Consider the following 18565-nt stretch of genomic DNA (forward strand, 5'->3'; position numbering starts at 1 on the left):
ATAGTCATGAACAACTCCAAATACTCACTAGTACATTATAAAATATAAATAAGTTCAAATATATTTCAAATGTAAAAGAAAACATTATACGAAAGTTATACTTGTATATTTGAAATTGACTACAAACGTTAGGAAAGATTAAAACAGACGGAGTCGGAAAACAATGTGACAATGTTGTGGAACTCATTTTCAGTTTAGTGTTTCACAGTAACTGTTCAAAAATTTATGTAATAGAAAATTCATTAGTCACCTAATTATGATGCACGGTGCGTGTGGTAATGGCGCCGGTCGCTAACAGGTAGAGCGTACACAGGCGTGGTTTGGACTAACTAGCATATTTCGCGTGTTAATAACGTTAGAGAAAAGAATTTCAGTCAGTTGTCTGAATAATGTCATATATTTCTAAATGTTTCATTCTTTATGATTTCTGTAAAATGATAATATATATCACACATATTAAAGAAATAACGATTGAAATAATGCTTCATTAGTTTAAGCTTTCTGCCATTGTGATTTGTTTTCTGAGACGATAGTTTGTTTAAAACTACTATCTAAGCTAATTTCCTTTGGTTGAAATTTATATTTTATTTAAACATGCAACCTTTGTTCTAGGTTTTACGGTCTCTAGTTGTTGAAAATAAATGTTTAGTGATTATCAAATTAAAGGTTTTATGGAAACCTTATAAAACTATATCAATTACATAATTGTAGGATTAGCGCTCAAAACTTATCTCAAGGTATCATGCTTACAAATTCTTAATACCATATACTATGTATAACACTATAAAAATATTTCTAAGGATTACAAAGACCTACCTCTTACGGAAGGCACAATAACGAGTTGAAACTATTAGCTTATAAAGCATTTTAACAAGTTAACATGTGCATTACATCCTATTTATCTAATAGTTGTGGATATCCACCACGTTTTGGGTCTGGCGTAGCCTAGCAATTAGTATGGATATTCTATAAGAGCAATTGTCAAATAGCACTACTGGGTCAGACAAGAGTAGCTCAAGAATTGGCGGCGGGTGCTGTTGAAAAAATTCCTTTTCCCTAGTCCATCTTCTCAAGATTATCAGCGGCTATGCGCAGGTAACTCTTGAACAGCTTTATGTGAAACTTTAAAACAAAAAATCAGCATAACTATAGATAAAATGTATTGTAGTCATAACTGTTTTCTTTGAGTTCTCGAATGAATTATGAAACGTCATAAACGAATATTATGAATATTAAATGAATATGCCACGTCTTTTAATTTACAACTCGAATTGTTTTGTTGTCCATTTCTTTTTCGGTTTAAATAATATTTATTCATCTTTTTTATTAAAATATTTGCCAAAATATATTTATTCTTGTATGAACGGTTTTTCACAGAATACATGTTTACAGGATGAAAAAAGATAAAACATTCGGTGACTCTGAATTCAAGTGCACGAACAAGTGTGTGTGTGTGTTTTCTTATAATAAAGTCACATCGAGCTATCTACCGAACCTCTGATTTTACCGTTGCAAATCCGAAGAATTACCGCTGTTCCCCTCGTACAACGGTAAGTCTACAGAATTATAACGTTAAAATCAGCGCTTCGATCCCCTTAGGTGGACTCACCAGATATCCCGATGTGGCTTTGTTATAAGAAACACAAACACACGCGCTTCACAGGGTGAACAACTCTTAAAATGACAGAACTAAGTAATTTCAAATCAATAATTATCGTTTAATAAAACTAACAATGAATAAAATTTTAAAGACAATAAACAAAATTTACATCTGAGCGGGCAGATTTTTTCTATATAAAATAATTATAAAGTAACATAGTTTCTAATTAAAATATACATCTAAATCAACTGTTATTCATTTAAAATGTAAGTCAGAGTTGAAATATGTAATTACAATTAAGCAATAATAAAAACCATTTTCTTGGGGTGTTCAAGCATTAATGCCGAGTGAAATACATGCATGCAGTATGTAGGGAGAATAACTAGCAAAACTCGCAGAACGTTATAAGGTTCTCCGTTACACTTTAGTTTAAACAGAGTATTAATATGAGTCTTCGTTTTTCACAATATTTATGAATGACATTTCATCACGTAATTGTAAACTTTAATTTTTTGCTAATCTAAAAACATTGATATTACATACGAATCTTATAGTTTTGAGTATTAGATCATTCCCTTCAGGCTAAGACTGATAAAATAGTAGAATTTAAAAGCGATAAACTTGTTATAATATAAAATAACGCAATTTGGATTGATATTTGAATGCAGAATTTATTTATCAGCTCAACCAAGGGATCTTTGATGATGTTTGATAAAGTACTATAATTTTATTTCGAACTTTGAAATGTAGAAAGTAAAAATATAAATTTAATCTTAAACAAATTACTATAAACATGAAATATTTTGCGTTTCCAGTTATCACACTATTTAGGATTTAGCTCATATAATTAATAAACAATATTATAATAATTATTTGATGTACATAAAACAAACCAAGTCTGCAAATTGGTTAATGATGATTCGTTGAAACATTTTAAATGCATTTCAAGATTATTTTCATTAGTATGCGGATTTTATAGTTTCAATTAAACCAGTTTTCATCTTAATACTGTGTAGTTTTAAGAAACTGTATTTGTTGGCAGCTGACAATCTTAAGACTTGTTGAAGAATTCAAAACTGTATGTTGTGAAAGTGGAAGAATTGTTTTTGAACCAAAAATCGTTTGTTCTTTGGGTGGTTCATTTTCAACAAATTACCTATTTAATGGTTCTCTGGTGAAACAGTTTCTGACTTCAGCTACAAACCTCCTCAGAAATTTATAGGAACTAGCCGAATAAATTTCACTATGGTAACAGGTGGAGGTAAATCACCATTAGAAGGCTGGGCGTCTTCGCCCATTGGCACTTTAACTTTTGTGATCAATGATCCAACTCATCAGCTTCATAGTTGAACCGTAGGCTCAGACCAACCTGACTCTTTTGTTTCCTTACATTTAGTTGCATATCCTTTCTTGGGACAGGTGTAAACTTTATGCGAGAAGAAGTTACGATGAAAAAAATTTTAAATTGTGTCCTACGTATAGGTATGAACAAACTTGCATCGAAGGCTATAAATTTAGTTACCCATTATAAAACATTTGTTTTAGTGTAATATATTTAGAGTATTATATTGTTTTGACGGAATTGAACTTTCATTTTCTTAATAAGATCAATACATTTTAAATACACCTAACTGAAATTAAAACAGTATCGTTACTATTTTTAAAACAATTAAAAACATTTGGAAAATGGAAAAAATTCATTTTTTTTATTTATTTATGGACTGCCTACATTAATACTTCTGATATAGCAGAATAAAAAGTTAAATTTCAAAAGTATTATCAGCCACAGCATTTGTAACGTAAATATTGAAATGTAAGAGGAAGAGAAATAGAAAATGTTTATATCGATATAAAAACAATTTGTATAACTCTGAATGTCAGAATTCACCTCTAACGATTTGTATAACTCTGAATGTCAGAATTCACGTCTAACAATTTGTATAACTCTGAATGTCAGAATTCACCTCTAACGATTTGTATAACTCTGAATGTCAGAATTCACGTCTAACAATTTGTATAACTCTGAATGTCAGAATTCACCTCTAACGATTTGTATAACTCTGAATGTCAGAATTCACCTCTAACGATTTGTATAATTCTGAATGTCAGAATTCACCTCTAACGATTTGTATAACTCTGAATGTCAGAATTCACCTCTAACGATTTGTATAACTCTGAATGTCAGAATTCACCTCTAACGATTTGTATAACTCTGAATGTCAGAATTCACCTCTAACGATTTGTATAACTCTGAATGTCACAATTCACCTCTAACGTTTCTATAAAAAGATTTTTTTAAAAATCACCAAAATATCCTTCTGAACTAGCACAGAATGGCAAGATGAATACAGTGTTAACTAATTATACTACCTTGATACAACACGTTCTAAAGAATATGAAATCATAAAAATTAGATTTCAACCCTACTTTACAGTTGGCCACTAGATATTACATTAAAATAGTTTTTTGTTGTTTGGTTGTCTTGTTTTGTTTTTTGTGAAGATGATTACTTCAAGAGAGTGTATTACAGTGTGATGAGTTACTTTGCAAGTAAAATAAAGTAACAATCTGGTTTGCTATAAATTTCGTGCAAAGCTATACGAAGGCTATCTGCGCTAGCCGTCTCTAATTTAGCATTGAAAGACAAGAGGGGAGACAACTAGTCATCACCATCCATTGCCAACTCTTGGACTAATCTTTTACCAGCGAATAATGGGATTGACAGAAGTGGCGTATTTAGGTAGAGGTTAGAAAGAGCTACACCCCAGGGCACAATTAGGTAGAGGCTAGAAAGAGCTACACCCCAGGGCACAATTAGGTAGAGGCTAGAAAGAGCTACACCCCAGGGCACAATTAGGTAGAGGCTAGAAAGAGCTACACCCCAGGGCACAATTAGGTAGAGGCTAGAAAGAGCTACACCCCAGGGCACAATTAGGTAGAGGCTAGAAAGAGCTACACCCCAGGGCACAATTAGGTAGAGGCTAGAAAGAGCTACACCCCAGGGCACAATTAGGTAGAGGCTAGAAAGAGCTACACCCCAGGGCACACTGGGTAGAGGCTAGAAAGAGCTTCACCCCAGGGCACAATTAGGTAGAGGCTAGAAAGAGCTTCACCCCAGGGCACAATTAGGTAGAGGCTAGAAAGAGCTTCACCCCAGGGCACAATTAGGTAGAGGCTAGAAAGAGCTTCACCCCAGGGCACAATTAGGTAGAGGCTAGAAAGAGCTTCACCCCAGGGCACAATTAGGTAGAGGCTAGAAAGAGCTACACCCCAGGGCACAATTAGGTAGAGGCTAGAAAGAGCTACACCCCAGGGCACAATTAGGTAGAGGCTAGAAAGAGCTACACCCCAGGGCACAATTAGGTAGAGGCTAGAAAGAGCTACACCCCAGGGCACAATTAGGTAGAGGCTAGAAAGAGCTACACCCCAACCTTAAATCCGCTACTGATTGATCGTCATATATACCCTCTCCCACGCACAGCTGAAAGTGCGATCATGTTTGATGAGATGGAAATTTGAATCCGCGACCTATAAATTGTTAGTCGAGTGCCCAAACCATTAAATCATGCCGGGCACAAAGCAACAAATCAGAACAGTTTAGCAGACAATCTTTTGTTAGTTTCCATTCAAGCAAGGATAATCTGAGGGTCGCGTGTTCAAATTCCCGTCGCGCCAAACATGCTCGCCCTTTCACCCGTGGGAGCGATATAATGTGACGGTCAATCCCACTATTTGTTGTTAAAAGAGTAGCCCAAGAGTTGGCAGTGGGTGGTGATTACTAGCTGCATTCCCTCTAGTCTTACACTGCTAAAATAGGGACGGCTAGCGCATATAGCCCTCGTGTAGCTTTGCGCGAAATTCCAAAAACAAACAAAGCGTTTGTTTTGGTTGTACAAAAGAAAAAAAGTCTACATTCGCATAACCTTGAACTTCACGTGCTTGCTAGTTTCTTTTTTTTTTTGTTGTTGTTGTTTTCGTTTGGCTCGTGTAATCGAGTGACAATGGCTATTATAATGATACCTTTGTCAGAATGGACTTACAAACACGCTAAAACGTTTCTTAACAACTTCAACATCGGGATTTCACAGTATAATATGTATGCCTCACTTGGACAGAATTTCTTAATTTTCTTTTAATTTTAATAAATGTAAGTGGTACATAATTTTATAATTACCTTTTATAATGGTAATCATGATGACAAGAAACCCACTTAAAGTTTGTTTTTGTTTTGTTTGTTTGTTTTTTTAATTTCGCGCAAAGCTACTCGAGGGCTATCTGCGCTAGCCGTCCCTAATTTAGCAGTGTAAGACTAGAGGGAAGACAACTAGTCATCACCACCCACCGCCAACTCTTGGTCTATTCTTTTACCAAAGAATAATTGGATTGATCGTAACAGTGTAACGCCCCCACGGCTGGAAGGGCCAGCATATATAAGTTATATGTTCTATTTTTTACATTTGTTGAAAGAAAAGAGACTATATAGAAGGTGCAAAGATGTTGTGAAGGCTTACGATACAGTATGTTTTATAATGTAAACTTTCAAACACGTGTGTAGAAGATATTTGATGAGAATATAACCGATATTAATTATTTTTGAGAATATTACTATCTTTAGATTTCCTATTTATAACACTTTAGTTCTTTTTTCTATTTAACAATATACGATTAGTACAAATATTCATTGCAACTTTTATTTTATTACAATTTATATTGACTCTACATAGTACCATTAAGTACAATACACAATTCAATGATACACCAGGAATTTCAGTTCTCTTCGTAAAAACAGTTTCTTCGAGCGGTAATTTATTTACAAAATTACTTCCCATATACAAAGAGTGATTAAGACATACCATTACCCGATCAACTATAGGGCAACAGTGTTTTCATTTCAAACTAAAACAAAAAGTAAAAGTATAATGTTTCAGTAGCTTAAAAATGGTTTTCATTATTTAAGCGAAGCCTTTTAACTTGACAAATTAGGTATTTATTTCTTTTATATTAAATAAATAATTCGATGGACATTAAGCTCAAGTTCTAATCAGTTGACACCGAGTTGGCTGCAGGAAATGAAGAAAGCTGAAAAAATGCATGGAAGAAATATTACTCCAAATTAAACGATACTTCATGAAACGTATATGCAATTAAACGTACAGACTGCAAAATCTATTATACTAATGAGAGAAACAAACAGAATTCCACTCGTTTACGGAAATATTTTACATCTTCATCTTATGTTTTTAACCCATGTTTAGGAACAATCATTCTTTTAATTCTTCTGACGTAAAAAGCTTCAGCAGAGAGGACAACATTAATAGATGGGAATTATAGGAGATCATGCTAATTAAAAACATAACCTAATTCTAAACAAATACAAATGTATTCATTTATATATTTATACTTGTTTTAATTGTTCCCTTATCTCTCGCATATAGAACACACTTTAAAACTTAGATTCAAGCCTAAAGGATTTATTTATTACGCCTAAACTTGACAGTTCATTGATAAATTATTTTCTCATTTACAATTGGCTAGTCGTATGCTTGTAGATTACTACTGTTATAAATTCTCGCGTGGTTCTTTTTTGAAACTAAATTGTATTAGTCTCAGTTCTTGTATCCCACGTGACGATGGCAGGTAAACACGGAAACGTTGTGAATACAATAAAAGTATTATGTACAACTGCTAAAAACTCACTTGAATTACTCCAATTATATTATGACGTTTTGGTAAAAAAATGGTGGCACATCAGATGTATACTTTAAGTTTGTTTATGTACAAAGCTACAAAATGGGCTATCTCTGTAGTGCCCACCACGGGTATCGAAACGTAGGTTTCTAGGTTATATTTTAAAGAGCCATTATTTTGGTTATAGTCAACATTCGTACCTGAAAGTAGAAAAAAGGCTATATTTTTTAGCTATTTCACAATCAGACGCTATCGAAAGTAATAAGTGAATTAACACTTTTCTGACTAAAAAATTACCAAATAATTTCGCAGAATTACAAATATTGATATTGTATAAAACAATTAACGGTAGAAACTACAGTTATTTCTTGTTACAAACGACAACAATGTTGTATTGTTGAATTATATTAGTTCAGAAGTCAAAGAGAGAAAGACAGCAAAAACTTGTACGAGAGGAAAGGATGTAACCTTTTGGATCAATTATGTGCATCATATTTGTACCCATTATTTACTAGTTGAAGTAACCGTCCGTTAGATGGATGAAATAAAAACTCATTTGTAACAAAGGAAAGGAAATTGTGCTTCTATTTTTGTTTTTAACATTATAAATATTAAAAGTACAATAAAAATACATAAAAGTAACTACAGCGAAAAGAAAGTCATACAGGTTTCAAGAATTTCATCAAAATGAAATTAGATGGAGGTCCAACCCTCTCTCTCATGTAATCCTCTATAACTGTGTTAAGTTGGGTGCTGATTGGTTTGGGTGGAAAAGTATAAAGAACAGATAAACACACATATTGATGTTTATTTATGTAGAAGATGGGGGTCCAAACCCTACCTTCTTTCATGACCTTTATCTTGCCATCCTATATTATTGTCAGGTTTGATGCTGATTGATCAAGACATATGGAAACGTATAACGAATAGAGGAGTGACAGGTGCGAAAAACAAAACACAAACTAAGCTTTATATATTAGATATAAGAACAATACAATCTCGTAATAAATTAAACAATAGCTTATAAGATAAACAAGGGAAACAGAAACCTATGGTTGCACCAATTTGAAACTAGTACAGATTGGTAATTTTGTATCACACCTTGGGTTCCCTTCGTGTTTACATTTCAAAAACGTTAACTACTGTTCATTTATTTACTTTTCACTTTGCATTTCGTTCTTCATACTTTCACAGCAGACTTACCATAAAGTCTGAAATGTATACGGTCAACGCTTGGTCGTTAAGTCAACACAAAGTTATTGTAACTAGTAAATGGCTTCATTAACGTTGGGAATTAAACACACAATCATAGGCTTTATACTATTGACCAAGTTCATTGTATTTAACTTCACTTAGCATATGATACAGAGTTTAAAATTTTACACGTAGCTCATTCCATGATAGATGAATCTAGTCAGACGACTTTGACGTTAGTCTTCAAATGGGTACACAATTAGAGACGACAGTGTTAGCGCCATTACTAGTTTGATGTGGAAGTAAAGAATGTCACCCAATAAGTTAACTTTCCTTACACTAAAGAACAAAGATGATCAACCATTTCAACTGACATAATGAATTGGATTAATTATTTTTGAAATACAACTTACCTAATTAGACGAATTTCTAAAGCAGACGAACCCCTGTTTCTGCGCGTCATAAAATACAGCCCTGAATTCTTCGGTGAAACGAGGAAACACACTGACTGCACGGTTGTAACCATTCAGAGCGATTTATAGCAGGCCAGTGAAAAGAACATCATTTATAAAACAAGCTATAAACTCAGGTTCTATAGTAGAAAATGTGTGAAAGTTATCGAACGTATGCAAAAATTAAATAAATAAATAAAACTCTCTTATTTTTCAAAGAAAACATACTTATTTCTTTGAACGTATTAGGAAATTATATTTGACATGAAAAGAAATTTGATATTGTATGCTTCCACGATGTTATATTTTATTTCTTTTGGATTTAAGTTAATAATAACGAACTTCTTATGAAGTGAGATAGGTACCTCTCAAGTTCAGAAACCTGAAAAGGCAAGCAGGCGGCGAGTCAATAAACAAAACGTGACAGTTTCAGGTCTTTGTGATGGTTTACCACTTTCTCTGATTGATGACTCCAGGGTTCGTTGTTGATGAAAGCCCAATGATTTCTCTGTTTACACACAATAAACACACACATAGGGAGATTCGCACCTCCATCCTTCTTAAAGCCTACCATCTGGTGGGCAAATGAAGCAGTGTAGGACGAGGTGAAACTATCTTTAACTTGGCCTCAATCCAACCGTCACAACACTCAGTCAAGAAACTGGTTGTGTATGGAAAACGAATTGCTACTACAAGATATCTGCCGTCAATGTATAAGTGTGTTGTGAAGGAAATGTTATCTGATAATAGAGCTCTCTCAGTACAAGATACAGGTATAAACAAACGATCTTATCCTTGCTGTGTCAAAACACACGCCGAAATCCGAGAAAACCTAAGATCTTCTAACCAGGTGAAGAAAACTACAAAAATAGAACATCGAAGATCTACAAAGTACACGTGCAAAACATTTAATCACTTCCCTAGACGTTTATTTTTAGTTTACTGAAAAATGTTAACAAAATCTTCAGTTTTTAAACTTTTATGTTATGTCCAAATAATAAGATTAGGTTTTTCTATATATATGTATTAAATCGTGTTCTGAATTTAAACAAATTACAAATAACATATATAATGCTGAGGATTAGTAAACTGGCATCTATGCGAAATAATTAACACAATTTACCTAGCACTATGAGTGAATCGTTCATTATGCTTAAATGATATTTAAATAATATTAATATTTAAAAAATGTTTAGTCAGATAAGTGTAACCTAATCTTGTAGTAGTGAGGCATGATACAAAAACTGATTTGTGTTCCTTTATACGTTTTACACTAAGATATTGTACCCTAATACCATACATTTCTGTTCTTTCTACGTATAGCATTATATTGTTACACATTGATACCACATATTTCTCTTCTTTATATGTTTTACATTAGTTAGCTAATATCATATATTTATCTTTTTTCGTATGTGCTGAGGATTAATAGCTGACATCTATGCGAAATAATTAACGCATAATTTATTAATCACGACTGAGTTGTTATAAGCCATATATTTCTGCATGTGCCTATTAATACATAGTAAAACGATTTTGTAAGTAATTGTAACTCAAAAGTTAGTGATTTAAATCAGCCTCCAAAAAATATTTTACCTCTTGAATGCATATTGCTCAGTGTTTTGCTTCCTGAGGAACAAAAATTTTTACTAATTTTTCATTATTTAAACATTTGTTATCGTTTGATTTTAAATACGAAACAATTTCTTTCGCAGGGTTGTAGACGGCTTAAATAACGTGCGTTAAGATTCAAAACTATAATATTTTATATTCTTGTTCGTCTGTGTTATAAAGTTTCATGGCTGACTTCTGGCAATAGCAAGGGTAGTGACCCACACTCGTTGGGCAGTCGTCACCAACCCTATATCAAAAAACTTTCTGCCTTTCAGAGTCTACTATAAACCTATTGGTGAAGATGATTCTTAAGCAATGCCTCGTCTTTAGTAAAATCTGGATCGATTAGATTGTATGTTATTACTCAAACAAAACTAATAAATTTCCACTCGGAAGAGGATACCTTCCAATTCCCTTCTCCTAATTCCCTCTCCACAGTTTTCAAATTACTTCTTTTTTCTTTTTAATGTTATTCATGTTTGCTCTGTCTCTTTTACCCAATCCCCTTCTTTTAAGGTATTACACGTAACCATTTCTACCAATCGTTGCATTTTGTATTGAATAAATCTGTTTTGTGTGTGAAACATAACCTGAAAACATACATTTTTACACTAGGAATTTTGTTTTGGCACGAAACATGTAAAAAAATTCCAAGTAATTTTCTTCACAACAATGTTTTTCTAAAGACAAAAGTAATGGATAAATAATAAATCAAACTTATTACTCATAAATAAAAAAAATATATAATGCCTCAAAAAATGAACTCCTTATTACTCAGTTTTGACACGTCATTATACATTTATCAACAACGTCCAATTTTCACACATATAAGAACATTTGAAGGCGTTATTGCTATGTAGTGTTACCTTTTCCGTTAAGCAATTCTTTATAATGTAAGCTTTAGAAATAAATTGAACAGTATTATATATATATATATATAGAGAGACACAATTCTTTAATACCAATATCGGGTTCTTTGACAATGTACACACTATCATAGCTTTGTTAAATTACAAATATGATTTTAAAGATCCGTTAAACAAGTCCTAGTTTAATTAACATTACATTCTTGATACATCCTGACAATTTACCCAGTTTTAACAATTGTTGACTTGTATCTCAGAACGGCTAGTATGGGTATTAACACTTTTCTAATAATGTATAGATAATCGTATGCGTGTGCCCATATTTTTCTAAGGTAGTGTACTGTAAACTACTTCATTAATTATCTTACAAGAAACTAACACGGATACATTAAAAACTACCTATACTCAATTATTTCGACACATCTCTGTACAAAATTCAGTTTTTTACGCTTCTGATGACCACCGGTCACGTTTAAACTGAGACTCGAAATAAAGATATGTACATGGTAACCTTAATAGTTAAAATGACAGTAAGTGAAAGAAGTAGACAGATAATTTTAGTCATAAAATGTCCAATTGTTTACACATACCATGCTTAACTCTGTTTAATTACCCAGTGGTTAGTAAAAATCCATCCATTGTGAATATTTGTTCACTTCGTTTTTGTATAATTATTAAGTCTTATATGGATAAACCCTGAGTCAATAGGGTGAAGACCCATGTAGATGGTGGATCATTCCTACCACTGGTGAGTGTTCGTTACTAGGAGGAGTGGGCATACCAGCTGCAGACTGACAAATGTACCATTCACTAAAATTAGTTGGATGGCCACCACCTCCTCCAAGTTCAGGGCTAGTTAAGGGTAACGCAGTGTGGTCTGTCTGGCAGGTAGACCGTGTCCCGATCAGCGTGTTGCTGTTACCGTTGTTACCATTAGTAGTGGTACAAGGTGGCGTGTCGCTGTCATAGTCAGACACAGGGCTGTTGCTGCCTGTAGAACCTGATGCTGGACCAGAAAGCGGCGGAGACTTTCCGTGTACTTTCATGTGTTTCCGTAAAGAGCTCGGGTGAGTGTAACTTTTGTCGCAGCCTCGTATCTTACAGTTGTATGGTTTGTCACTAGTATGCACATGAGAATGTTTCTTCCGATCAGAACTGTTAGCAAACCTCCGGTCACACCCCTCGAACTCGCACTTAAACGGTTTTTCTCCTGGAGAAAAAGAAATAGTTAAAAATGGTTGTTAATAAAACTCGCCCAGGTATAAATTCAAAACACAAGGGTCATACAAAACATTTTTATATGTTTTACATAGTATCACATAAGCATCTGGGAAAGTGGGAGTATAAAAATCCATTCTTTACCCTGGATGGTATCTTTTAAAAGTGAATATTGAAACATAAAATAACAATAGTCCCAGACCATCCTATTATATTTGGTATGAAAATATAGTATAACCATAAACGTTTAAGCCATAAATAAATCATTACAATTAAAGAAAATACGCTGCATATTTTTTTTATCCTAGGGTGAAAGCTACAAAGTGGAATTATAAAATGTATCCTAGGTTTTGAAGGTGAGGGATATTATGTAGAGGATACATTTTATACTCCCACTTTGTAGCTTGCATCCTAGGATTTTTTTTTAATATGCAGCACATGTGTTTAATTTTAATGTGTTTTGTTTATAGCTTAAAATTTATGGTTATAATATAATTATTCAAATATTAGGATTTGCTGTTTTTAACGCAGTCCTTCCTCATGATTTTGTTTAGTTATTTGGCTTCATTTGAATGTAATTATTTAATTCCACTAAAACATAAATATATATACATATTTTGCAGCTAAATGATGTATTCCCCTCAAACATTTAAGTAACTAGCTCCAGAAACATTCTGTTATATGATGCATAATGAATAATTTTGTATTTTTCCCTCAGAATAAAGAACTTTCAAAATATTTCATGTGAAATACACAAGTATAAACGGTATATAAGACAAAGTACATTACATATAGTTTCAGTGATTTGTTTCTTTCTATTGTTGAACTTTACACAAAGCTACTTCACGGTTATATTTACTGCTTTAGAAGTAATAGAATAGAGGGAATGAAGATAATCAGTACCACCTAACGTCAGCTCTTGGACTACTCTTACTGAACGTTTAAAATTTTAATCGGTGATACTGATAAAATGGAAAGTTAATTGTTATTTATAAGATAGATTTGCATAGGCTAATCCAGTGGCATTCACTACAGATGCAACATGAGGAGTCATGGATGAGATATTTCGCTCTTCTTTATTTTACACCGTATCCAGAGGGCATGTTAACAGATGAAATAATGTCACGGCTATTTCCGATTAAAGATAATCGTACAAATAAAAACTAAATAGTTAAAAAGACACACCAATTTCAAAGGCAATTTTGCGACTCGAGGGTATCGAATTCTGTCACCCAACATGCTCGTCCTTTTAACTGTTGGGACGTTATAAAGCGACGGTCAATTTCAATATTCTTGGTAAAGAATAGACCAAGAGTTGATGGTAGGAGGTATTAACTAGTTGCCATCCCTTTACTTTATCATCTCAAAATTAAAGACGTCTAGAACAGATAATTTTAGAATAGTTTAAAGCTAAATTCAACAAAACTAACAAAGAAATTAACATTTGTGTAAAAAGTAATTCCTAATGGGTTTTTTTTCTCTAATAAATAAGCACAAACCAAAAGAATACCTGTTGCTCTCCAAACATATCGGTGAGACGAACAAAAGTTTGTATAACGAATACTTTATAAGAGAGAAGTGAAAGTTTACTGCAACATTGGAAGGCTATGGACGTGAATGACTATGACAATAGAATGACTTTTGAACAAAATACTGAAAATGTAAGAAAAATCAACTTTTTCCTTGCCACAATTCTTTTTGTTTTATAGTAAATTTAAACTTAAGCGTACAATAAAGCAAAGGTGGATTTAAGTTATCAAAGTTTAATGAAGGGAAAGTATTGAATACTGAGTACACGATATGAAATTCTTGTATTCTATGGCCAGGAAGGATAAAGCGTCATGTAACACATTTAAATCTTCATCAAATCTCCATCAGATGGTGTCAATACCATCTTTTTTCTGTGACATACCTGATTGTTCACCTTTGTTTAAATGTAGTCTTTATAGTTAACGTTCGCATACAGTAGAGGATCTGTGGAAAATACGTCAATATTTAGAATCTAATACTGATCGTCTTTCGCAGAAGATACTTATAAAAGAAATTGTTATGTAAAGCAATTGTTTTTTTAATGATGGTCATTAGACAAAATATAGTCAAAAACGGTGGGCCGCGTTTCCAATATAGCAAGAGGGTCTTGGAATATTGTTATTTTAATTTCTAATATTTACTTTTAAAAAATACCATACAGGGTAAAAAAATGTACTTTACCTATATAATGACAGGTAAAGAGAGTATTGTCGCGATATAATGAATGAATGGGTATTGTGATACCTAGCAATTAAGGAAAAGTATACTCAATGGTATAAGAAAACGAAACAAATGTCACACCAATTGAGTTAGTACGTTTCACAAATTTTGTTTTATAATATTAATTCTACTTAGGAAAGAAAACTAATAAATGAACTATTAAACTAATATATATTACATGTTGTATCTAATTTTGTATTTAAAATCGAGAAGTTCGGCCGTGTTTTCTGTACCCAAAAATATAAACGCTACGTACAGGTTTATCCTGTTAACTTGCAAAATCCCCCCCCCCTAAAATTGCACAGCGGTATATCTATATCTGCAGACATACAACGCTTAAAACCGAGTTTTGATACTTGTGGTGGGCAGAGCATAGATAGCCCATTGTGTGGCCCTGTACTTAATTCCAAATAAACAAATAATTTGCAAAGTAATAATATGTCAAATACAAACAGTTTTTGAGAATTATACTATTTTGCAAATTAATATTTCGAACATCTCGAATTAAGTAAATATTTTCTTAGTTTTACACATTCTTATAAACCATAACATGAGATCTGTAAATGAAAATCACGAATTTTCTTTCAAACTTTAAAAATGAAAAAGTATTTCAGGAAAATTCATGTGCTATAATTTGTTTTTTGTACTTTAAGCACAAAGGTACAAAATGGGTTATCTGTGCTATATCCATCATCGGTATCGAAACCCAGTTTTTAGTGTTATAAGTTCGCAGATATACCGCTGTGCCACTGGAGAGGGACAGGAGTTATAATGCAACTACATTATGGGAGTGGCTCCTCCAGACAAGCGTTACCCATTATTGAAAACATAAAAGTCCTAGCTCAGTTTAAAACAGCCGCGTGCTAAAACACTTGCTAGAAGATATTGAAAAAATGACACCCGAAGTATTATCACGAAAAGGCAGGCACGCCTTTAGCTCTACTAAAGGACTATTTATTGTCTATATACGTCCCCTGTCCTCTACCGTCCAAGAGCGACAAGTGATTAAAACTTAAGTTTTTATTACTCTCTAGTAGTTTTCTTAATTACACTCTAGTAGATCTCTCGTTCCAGGAAAAAAACGAGAAAAAACTTGTATCATTAAATATCAAACACATTGAATATCCATGGAAATATCGACTAAATGAAGAAGACTGGGTAAAACTGGAATAGTATCTAGCACATGTGTCATTCACCGGCCAAGGCAATTTTTAAAGTTATCTACACAATAATATGTCAGGCAGAATGCCACTGTCTGCTCATGTGCTGTGAAATTGGTTTAACGTAGCGATAATTTCTCAGTTGTTTTTTTTTCCTTCCTGCATGACCTCAACATAGTTTTTAAAGTGAATACTGTTTATAATCTACGATTTATATTATTGCTTGTAAAAACAACACTATTTGAGGTCATTGCATTCGATTTATGGCTGTATTAAGTAAATTATTCAAAGCAACGAACAGCATCTAAATTTCCTAATGTATACCCATAGGTTAAATTCAGTTTTCTTTCTTACGTAAAGCACATAGACTCACTAACACATATGACGTATTGAAAAATCGTCCCTCAGCAGATCAGAGGTAAATTTTCTTACTTAAATGCTAAAATTCGGGGTTTGATTCCTTTGGTGGACAAGGCACTGACTGATAGCTTATTGTGTAATGTTGCGCTAAAACAAACAGTTGAAAACTTGGAAGTATTCTTAATTACTGTAGCTTATCAAATTTTAACATTTCCAAATTTGACTGAAATATCATTGATATATTCAACGATATGGATATTAATTTATTGGTATTAAAGAACAATTTGCTGGTTGTTTTTTGCTTACTAATATCTCATTGTACAGACTAGCTCACACATTTCTCAATACGGTCATAAATGTGTTTGATAAAAATTCTGAATGGTTGTTAGTAATGGAATAACAATTGCAACTTTTAGATTAGGTGACTCAGTTAGCCACTGTGAGTGACTATTATTTCTTAGAAAAAATCTTTTACTACTTTAACACAGTTAAAATTTCAACTAATTCACAAAAATAAATTTTAAAATAAACACTATATTCTACTAGCTCAACAACGTTAAATTATAATGCAACAACAGAAACAAAGTACTCGTAATGCGATTTCTTCATGTAACTTTAAAGTTCTAACTATAATTTTTTCAGGTTTAGTACTTTTAAAGGAAAACTGCCTTTCGAATAAACACAACTTTCTCATGTTTCAAAATAATCATTTGATTTAATTCATTATTTCTCGACTATTGTTTGTTAACATTAATGAATATTTTTGTCCTCGGACCTTATTTGTAGTCACTCCTGTATTTAATTGTAGCTTATTAGCTGCTTATGATAGAATATAGTTGTGTATAATAAACACACAACTAAAATGTGTTCAGACATCAAAGTCACAACGAAAGACTGAAAGGAAGATATTAATCTCAAACATGTATATCAAGGCAAAATTGGATTCATTTAAAAACAGATTATTAATTTAAAACTGTAATTTTATTAAACACAAAAGTTTGGAATTAATACATGGTTACTAGCTATGTAACTAGAAGCGTGGATGCTGGTACAAATGACCTGAGCAGACTATAGCTAAAGTCACGGTTGGCTAAGGACGATCAAAGGTACTATCTCCCACTCGTACTTCAATAACACTCATTTTACCAACGTGGTAGTCACGAACCGCAAGTTGCTGCTTCTGTCGCATTGTTTAGTTCAGGGGTTCTTAACCAGGGGTGCCCGCACCCCTAGGGGGTGCAAAGATGATTCCCAAGGGGTGCGAGGATGCCCATGAATAATTAAAGCAAATCTATATTTTTACATAAGAGTATGCTTTATATTTCTCCTAAGAAGAAGTTTCCTAAGTTTCCAGGGGATGCGAGAAATGATTACTGATTTGAAAGGGGTGCAAACACTGAAAAAAATGAGAACCACTGGTTTAGTTGTTCATTCGTTCTATCCCCGATTCTCGTTTCGCATATTCCAGATTTTAGCATTGTTCAATCCCCTTCACCAGGGGTCACCAAACTACGGCCCTCGAGGTCATTTTGTCCGGCCCGCTAGCAGCTAGCCGCTTGGAAATAAAAAGTGACATTTCATCAAATGTCCGACTGTCATAACAAAATAAATTACACCGATGGTCGCTTTTAGCTGGCAAACACAAGACGTTATGATAAAAAGAAACAAGGCTGTCACGCGCATTTTTAACCAATAGGAAAATTCTTCTTTCGTCCTTGTTGCCCGTTTATTCATATCGAGGCACGTATCTAAAAAGAGCATAAGAATTTCGAAAACAAGTACAGACTTAAGCCTCGTCCTATTGACTCGTCTTGTAAATTCAGCGGCTTAGGGTTACCGCTTCAGCAAGCTCATTTCCCTTAGTACTCGAGTTATGCGCTTTTCGTAACTCGTTCTTAAGTAAGTGTCGTGGCAAACGTACGTTTCAATATATTTTGTTTGTGCGTTCTTGGACCTGTACAATACGTTCTCACAGCGTTCTGTGTTTTTCATTTTAAGATCCTGTTTTTTTTTTACCCATCGTTATGGCTGCTTTTAAAAGAAGTAAAGTGAGTGTTGTGCTTTCAATGAAGAATGGGGAGAAAAGTACTTTGTGGAAACAAAAAAACCAGAAAGCTACTTGTGTGATATGCGCCGAAAGTGTTGCTGTTTTGAAAGAGTACA

The 18565-nt window shown here is 33.3% G+C and overlaps 1 protein-coding gene across 7 annotated transcripts in view; it reads right to left on the bottom strand.

Annotated features, from left to right (window-relative positions):
* LOC143232826 (zinc finger protein ZIC 1-like) overlaps positions 1 to 18565 on the bottom strand; it is a 101023-nt gene that overhangs the window by 35593 nt on the left and 46865 nt on the right. For 2 of the 7 annotated variants that reach the window (XR_013017801.1, XR_013017798.1), the window contains 2 exons: positions 8896 to 12624; positions 6278 to 6679 (listed from right to left, as the gene is read on the bottom strand). Coding sequence is in view for 1 of the 7 variants with exons in the window: in XM_076468742.1 (XP_076324857.1) it covers positions 12116 to 12624 (509 nt within the window). In the remaining 6 variants the exon portion in view is untranslated. Of the gene's footprint in view, positions 1 to 6277; positions 12625 to 18565 lie in introns of those variants that run through there. The other 5 variants (XR_013017800.1, XR_013017803.1, XR_013017802.1 and 2 more) reach the window with 5 other exon arrangements.

This window comes from Tachypleus tridentatus, chromosome 11 (assembly GCF_004210375.1).
Source record: "Tachypleus tridentatus isolate NWPU-2018 chromosome 11, ASM421037v1, whole genome shotgun sequence".
Classification (NCBI taxonomy): Eukaryota; Metazoa; Arthropoda; class Merostomata; order Xiphosura; family Limulidae; genus Tachypleus; species Tachypleus tridentatus.